General features: G+C 39.8%; 1 protein-coding gene across 1 annotated transcript in view; it reads right to left on the bottom strand.

Annotated features, from left to right (window-relative positions):
- LOC116097050 (complement receptor type 2) overlaps nucleotides 1-7,486 on the bottom strand; it is an 89,836-nt gene that overhangs the window by 56,429 nt on the left and 25,921 nt on the right. The window contains exons 22-23 of the mRNA XM_031379535.1: nucleotides 1,221-1,406; nucleotides 384-407 (exon numbers count right to left, since the gene is read on the bottom strand). Coding sequence (XP_031235395.1) covers nucleotides 384-407; nucleotides 1,221-1,406 — 210 coding nt within the window. The remainder of the gene's footprint in view (nucleotides 1-383; nucleotides 408-1,220; nucleotides 1,407-7,486) is intronic.

The following is a 7,486-nucleotide window of genomic DNA, read 5'->3' on the forward strand; positions in this document are numbered from 1 at the left end:
AGTGACATTGGTAAAAATCTTAACCCTGGGATATAATTAGTAATGTAGAATACCAGAATACTATAATTTTTGCATAGCAATATTTGTTGTGATGTATGCTTTGGTATAGCAGAATAAGATTACTTATTTAAATTGTACCAAATACCAATAGCAAATGAAATGAGACTTTCAATTTAAAAATCTTGAATACATTTTTTCCATGGATACATTTTTAATTATAACCTAAAGAGACATTTTATAATATGTTATGAACATTAAGATGCCATTAAAACATAAAAGAACATCAGATCCAATATATTAAATATTAATGTGTAGAATTTAAAATATCTAATTATATATTAACAAAAAATATAAACACTCTTCAAGTATTTAAGAAAACTCACCACAAATAAGAGGAATAGTTGACCCTAAGGAGAATTAAAAAATCACAAAATATCAGTCCAGCATTATAAGATAATGTCATATAAGTACCATTACATCTGATAATGTCCCAGAAATCAACACTCAGTTCTTAGTTAGTCCACTTATGATATAGATATTGGTTCCCCAAGTAACACCCACTCTTTTATTATGTCAAAACTCAATGAATATCTTCTTTCTTTGATTAGATAAGTTGTGAGTTTCTCAATACACAGCTTTCTAGGCAGTGATTTTTAGGATCAAATGAAAATATGAACTGGTTTTTTTGTTTGTTTTGTTTTTGTTTTTTTGTTTTGCTTTGTTTTTTTGTTTTTTTCGAGACAGGGTTTCTCTGTATAGCCCTGGATGTTCTGGAACTCACTCTGTAGACCAGGCTGGCCTTGAACTCAGAAATCCACCTGCCTCTGCCTCCCAAGTGCTGGGATTAAAGGCGTGCGCCACCACCACCTGGCATGAACTGTTATAACAGTTGACATGTTTTTGGAGCACCTCTCAAGTGCTCAAGTGATTTTAAAAATCAGCCAAGAGAGAAGTCTCAGTAGGTTTTTTTTCCCAAAAATACAAAGCAGTGTTTTATAATTTTATCCTTTTAGATTATTGTGCCCCTTTTGATGTGATGTGTCCCATACTCAACTATACTTTTCTTTGTATTGATTACTGCTTTGTATTCACTTTTAGTTAGTCTCTTGTCATATAACTGTTTACTATGTCAAAGCCCCAGGAATTTCCTACACTGATAAACACTCTATTTCCCTCATTCCTGGGCGTTATACAAACAAGAATAAGGCACTTGCACCTACGGTATTTACAGATAGCCAGGGGAGGGTTCCATTGGTTGTCATCCTGGCACTGGCTCTGTGGACTTCCCTCCAAGGTATACCCATCCTCACATTCCAGAGTCACTGTAGCACCAAACCGATAGGTTTTCCCAGGCTGAAATCCCTTCTGGATTCCATTTGTATCTTCAGGTAAGCTACAGTTTACCTCTGCAATTAAAAAAAAAAATCTTACTAATACAGGGTCAAGATTTGTACTTTTACCAAGAAAATAGAAACTGTCCTTACTAGGAAGGTTATGAAATCAACTTATTTCATTATCATAAGCAAATCTTCATTGAATAGCAGAAGGCAATAGAGCAGTTATTATTGTTAACCATTTTACAACTACCTAGCAAATTGAGCTGGGTTGTTTTCTACTTGTATGTCTATGCTAATAGTATTTAAATAATTCTAATGCCTTCTTGGAGAAATACTATGGGATGAATGTATAATATTAAATGTTCCAAATTACAGTTCTTTCTTGATTTCTGGTCTTACTCTCCAATTTTTATACATGCACATGCATTCTCATTTCTTCTTTTATATTTTGAGCATATAAACCAATAGTGTTCAACTTATAGTCTGCAGGCTACAGTGTAGGCATAATGTTATTGTGTACTGTGTAAGGGTTATCCTTATAGTATTCAAATACTGATATCTCTGTTCCTTCCCCCTCTATATTTGATTGCAATTTGGACATGACATTGTAATCCCTTTTTCTTTTTTATTAGATATTTTCTTTATTTACATTTCAAATGTTACCCCCTTTGCTGGTTTCCCCTCTGAAAACCCCCATCCACTCCCCACTCCCCCTGCTCACCAACCCACCCACTCCCGCTTTCTAGCCATAGAATTCCGCTACACTGGGGCATAAAGTCTTTACAGGATCAAGGGCCTCTCCTCCCATTGATGACCAACAAGGCCATCCTCTGTTACATATGCAGCTGGAGCCGTAAGTCCAACCATGTATACTCTTTGGTTAGTAGTTTAGTCCCTGGGAGCTTTGAGGGTACTGCTTAGTTCATATTGTTGTTCTTCCTATGGGGCTGCAAACCCCTTTAGCTCTTTGGGTCATTTCTCTAGCTCCTCCATTGGGGACTCTGCTCAGTCCAATGGTTGGTTGTGAGCATCTACCTCTGTATTTGTCAGGCACTGGTAGAGCCTCTCAGGAGACAGCTATAACAGGCTTCTGTCAGCAAGCACTTGCTAGCATCCACAATAGTGTCTGGGAACCCAGATGCCCCTCAACAGAGGAATGGACAATGGGATAGTACTCTGTAACCCTCCTGCTTGAAGGCTGATTCTTCAGACCCTGCCTGCCTCTCATGGCCACACCTCTCTGCCCACCTCCGGCTATTTGGCACACCTCTCTCCTGGTTCCAGTTACATTGGAAGTCCCGCCTCCAGAGACTGAAAAATGAGTTGCTGATTGGGCCAACATGTTGACGAACTTTGGGGAGGGGTTTTGCCTCACCTATACTACCTGTTGGCTTGTAACAAAGTTACTATTAAATGAAAGATGGCTGAGTGATCACACTTCCGTGTCAGCTAATTTTTAAGAACCTTCCATGTGGATTAAGGTAATAATAAGGCTTGCCAGGTCCCTGACTCCATATTCCAGAAAACCCATTCTTATCGTTGCTGCTGGTCGGCAACAGGTGGTGCTCATCATGGGGCTGGATTGGAGTAGAAAGAGACCCCCTGCTACCTCAAAGAGAGCTCTTTCAAAAAAAATATATATATATGCAGATGGAACGGCAGGTTGCTGGGGTAAGTTGAGGCCATGCTGGCCTGGCGGTGGTGTCTCAGGGCAAAGTTTAAAAAGAAAGGAATAAGAAAATGGACATAGCCACTGCTCACAGTAAGTGATTAGGCTGCAGGGTTATTGGAAGGCTGAATACTCCGGGAAATAGAGACAGCCTTTTCCCCTAAAAGCTCTGGGTTTGGAGAGCTAATAGGGACCTCCCAGGAAGTGGAGGTGCTATGCAGGTAGAAGCAGGAGCCGTGCAGAGGCTATCGCTCCCTGTGGCTATTTCAGGAGAATTCCCTGATTTTTAATCTATGTTGTCTTGTTTATGTATATCTATGTGTGTGTCCTGTCGAATGAGTGATGGTCTTTTCACGTCTTTGTCTGAAATTACATGTGGCCAAGATGGCTGCAGAGGCCCCTGCCTGCTCAGAACAGAGCACGTGGGCAGATGCCGGGCAGTGGCTATGTTGGTTGATCCTGGTCAGTCATGCCATCTGCCTGGGGTGGGGGGTCTACGGTGCAAAAAGGGGCCCTGCTTTCTCTCCCTCTTCCGGGCGGGCTCGTCCTGGCCCTGGGACCATACAGCCTGGGACAAAAAACAGAGGCCCAGGCTGGCAGTGCTGTGAAGCCAGGTTTGTTACAGCACAGCAGGTGGCAGACAGGCCCAGGGCCGCAGCATGAGGAGCTGCAGCATGAGGAACTGCTGGGCTTGGTCTGGCTGCACCCTGGCGCATCGCACAGCTACCCCTGGGCGCCCACAGAACCACGGCTGGAAGTTTCCATTGTTCTGTGCCCAGGCTGGGTGGCAGGGGCATTCGCCAGCCTTATCCAGGGCTGCCTGTGTGTCTCATTCTCTGCCCTGGCCAGCGGCTCGGGCTAGATGGAGGCTGAAGAGGGCCCTGACCTTAAGACTCCGCAGGGCTGACGCTGGCCTAAACCGGAGTGCAAATGTGTGCATGTCTCGATCCACCTGCACGGCCCAGCGGAGCTCGAAGACATTAGCGCTCCAAAAACATTAGCTCGTTGGCAGCACCATACCCCAGAGGCATGGCGAACACTGCCCGCAGGTTCCGCCAAGATCCTGTGCATGCGCGAGCAGATACCATTTTACCTAAGGTTTTGCAACCACTTATCGCCATCTAGTGATATGATAGTAAATTACAAGCTAATAATTCTCACAGCTACTTAATTTCGCTTCCAGAGCCGCCCTGCCTCTGGTACACTGTAAAACTGACCCAGACAAAAATTAAAAGGATTCAGATTTTTTAAACACCTCGAAAAGAGGATATCATTCTGTTTTTTTCACAGATACCTTGAGAGGCTATACCATAAAGATGAAACTCTGCTCTCTCTGGAAATAGGTAAATAAAATTGGTTAACTGAAGAACTAGTCCTAAGATATAAAATTGTTCTATATAAGTTATTAGACTTTGTTAACTATAACATCAATGACTAAAAACTAATTTAAGGCTAATAACTCATATAACACACATGGTACACATGTGGTATTTCAGTTGAGATGGCCAAAATCTTGGCAGACAACTCCAGTTAGAGTTTTACAGCCACTTAGCACAGTCTAGAGGCCTTGTCTTAAGCTACAGGCCATACACCAGATGGTAAAATTCTAAACTGCTATTTAATTTAGAAACTGCTTAATTTTATACAATAGGTATATCTTAGATCATGGGCTTTGTCCCAGGCTTGCTAGCTATAGTTCAGAGGCAGAGACACACTTAAAGGGCTTTGTGGTGTAAAAATAATGTTTTTTAATATTAATTTTAAAGAATATTATTGTTTGTAATTGGATTTTGCCCTCTAGAGTTATGGTTATGGCTTAATATTACATAAAACAATTAAGACAAAGGTAGTAAAAGCTAAAAAGCAGCCGTGGCCAGTATAGGCCTACTGCCATCTTTAATTTCAAACCTAATTAAAATATAGTGGTAAAAACAAAATTTTTAATTGGTAAGGAGATTTAAGTGAAAATTTACCTAGTGTCAAACAAGTTCTTGATAAACTGTTTCAAAAAGGTTTGCGCCCTAAAAACTGTTCAGAGTCACCCAAATAAAGTTTCTTTTCGTTACAAACAATGTTTTTTCAACACCAAGGTTATAATAAATATTTTCACCTTACTATTGTACTAACCAGGCCTAAGAAAGTCTTCCTAATTTTGCCTCTCCCTTACCTCAGGAAAATCGTTTTTTAAGACAAAAACAACATTATTACAGATCTATCCAGTTGTGGCTCAAAGTAATTTTGAACTTGAGACTTATAGAAAATCAATAAAGTCATGAAACTTATAGAAATATTACAATCTGGCTTGCCTATTCCATATAAAGTTATTAAATATTTAAAGTTGTTTTCCCCTCTACATCCTAGTAATTTTAAAGATTAAAAGATATTGCCTTTAATAATGGGTAAAAGACTTTTATTAATTTCTCTGTCTCTGCTTGGTTCGAAAAGCTAAAGCTTTGATTTTCTCAATATAAGTCAACTTTTAAAGCTTCAGATACATAATATAAATAAATAAATAAATAAATAAATAAATAAATATGTTGCTTATTTCATGTTACTCTTGGCTAAGACCTCATTTTAAACATCTTTAAAAATTAACTGGTGAGACAAATGGCTTTTACAGAAAGTAAAAGAAGCGTCTATCACTTGTCTATTGTGATCAATTACATCTCGTTGACAAAGAGAGAACATTAATACAACTTCTCTCATATTCTAAATAAAGTTTAATATCTTATTATGAAGCTGTTACATATAGATAAAAAATTATATGATATATTCATAAAGAATCAGCCCTCAAGCAGTAGGGTACGTGCCAAGTGGTTGTGTTTTTTAAATAAACATGTAATAAGCCCAGTTTGTAAAATAAAACAAGCTGCATATGACCTTGATGAAGGGTAAGATGCCGTTCAGTAGAGTATTATCCACAGATTATAACCTTCAAGCACCATAAGACTTTCTGTGCAAGATTGTGCCTTTTTTTGTTTTGTTTTGGTTTGGTTTGGTTTGGTTTTGGTTTTTTGAGACAGGGTTTCTCTGTGTAGCCCTGGCTGTCCTGGAACTCACTCTGTAGACCAGGCTGGCCTCGAACTCAGAAATCCACCTGTCTCTGCCTCCCAAGTGCTGGGATTAAAGGCGTGCGCCACCACCGCCTGGCCAAGATTGTGCCATTTAAGTATGCCTTTAACCTGCTGTTTTCTAATAAAAAAGGAGGATTTGTAACCCTCCTGCTTGAGGGCTGATTCTTCAGACCCTGCCTGCCTCTCATGGCCACACCTCTCTGCCCAACTGCTATTTGGCACACCTCTCTCCTGGTTCCAGTTACATCAGAAGTCCCACCTCCAGAGACTGAAAAATGAGTTGCTGATTGGGCCAACATACTGACGAACTTTGGGGAGGGATTTTGCCTAACCTATACTACCTGTTGGCTTGTAACAAAATTACTATTAAATGAAAGATGGCTGAGTGATCACACTTACATGGATTAAGGTAATAATAAGGCTTGCCAGGTCCCTGACTCCATATTCCAGAAAACCCATTCTTATCATTGCTGCTGGTTGGCAACAATACTCAAGCTATTAAAAACAATGAATTCATGAAATTCTTAGGCAAATGGATGGAACTAGAAAATATCATCCTGAGTGAGATAACCCAACTACAAAAGAATACACATGGTATGCACTCACTGATAAGTAGATATTAGCCCAGAAGCTCAGAGTACCCAAGATACAATTCACAAACCATATAAAACTCAAGAAGAAGGAAGACCAAAGTGTGGATACTTTGGTCCTTCTTAGAAGGGGGTACAAAATACCCATGGAAGAAGTTACAGAGGCAAAATGTGGAGCAGAGACTGAAGGAATGACCATCCACAGACTGGCCCAGCTGGGGATCCATGGCATTATAATCTTATTCTAAGAATCTCCTGTCTCAAAGTTGTGTAACATTGCTCCTCATTTGTTCTATGATTTCTCAACAAAAGCTGACCAGCCAATGGCTGAGCAAAGGAGAGAATAGGATTGGATTTCTGATCCCAGCCAGGAGAGGGAGGGAGAAAGAGATGGAAGAGGAGAGGATTCACCATTAGGTCAGGGTGGAGGAAAAATCATGAGAAGACACCTGGAGCAGACAGAGCCTGGCCAACACTAAAATACAAGTATCTCAGGGATTTTGGTTGGTAAATATCCAGATTATCTTAGAGGAGTAATAATAGATCAATACTGCTCATATATTGTGCCACAAAGCTTGATTAAATACATCTTATAATCTGTCTAATTTATTTGGTAGCTAGCCAGGATAAACAAAAGACTACTTATAAAAATCAACACAGCCATATTCAGACTGTGATACCTGTGAATGTGACCTAACACAAAATCTTAAAAATATTTAAAATATAATGATATTTTTGGTAACTTGTTTATACATTTCTTTTTAAAATATTTATTTCTCCTCAATCTCCCTCCCCTTCTCTCTCTCTCTCTCTCTC

This window comes from Mastomys coucha, unplaced genomic scaffold (assembly GCF_008632895.1).
Source record: "Mastomys coucha isolate ucsf_1 unplaced genomic scaffold, UCSF_Mcou_1 pScaffold1, whole genome shotgun sequence".
Classification (NCBI taxonomy): domain Eukaryota; kingdom Metazoa; phylum Chordata; class Mammalia; order Rodentia; family Muridae; genus Mastomys; species Mastomys coucha.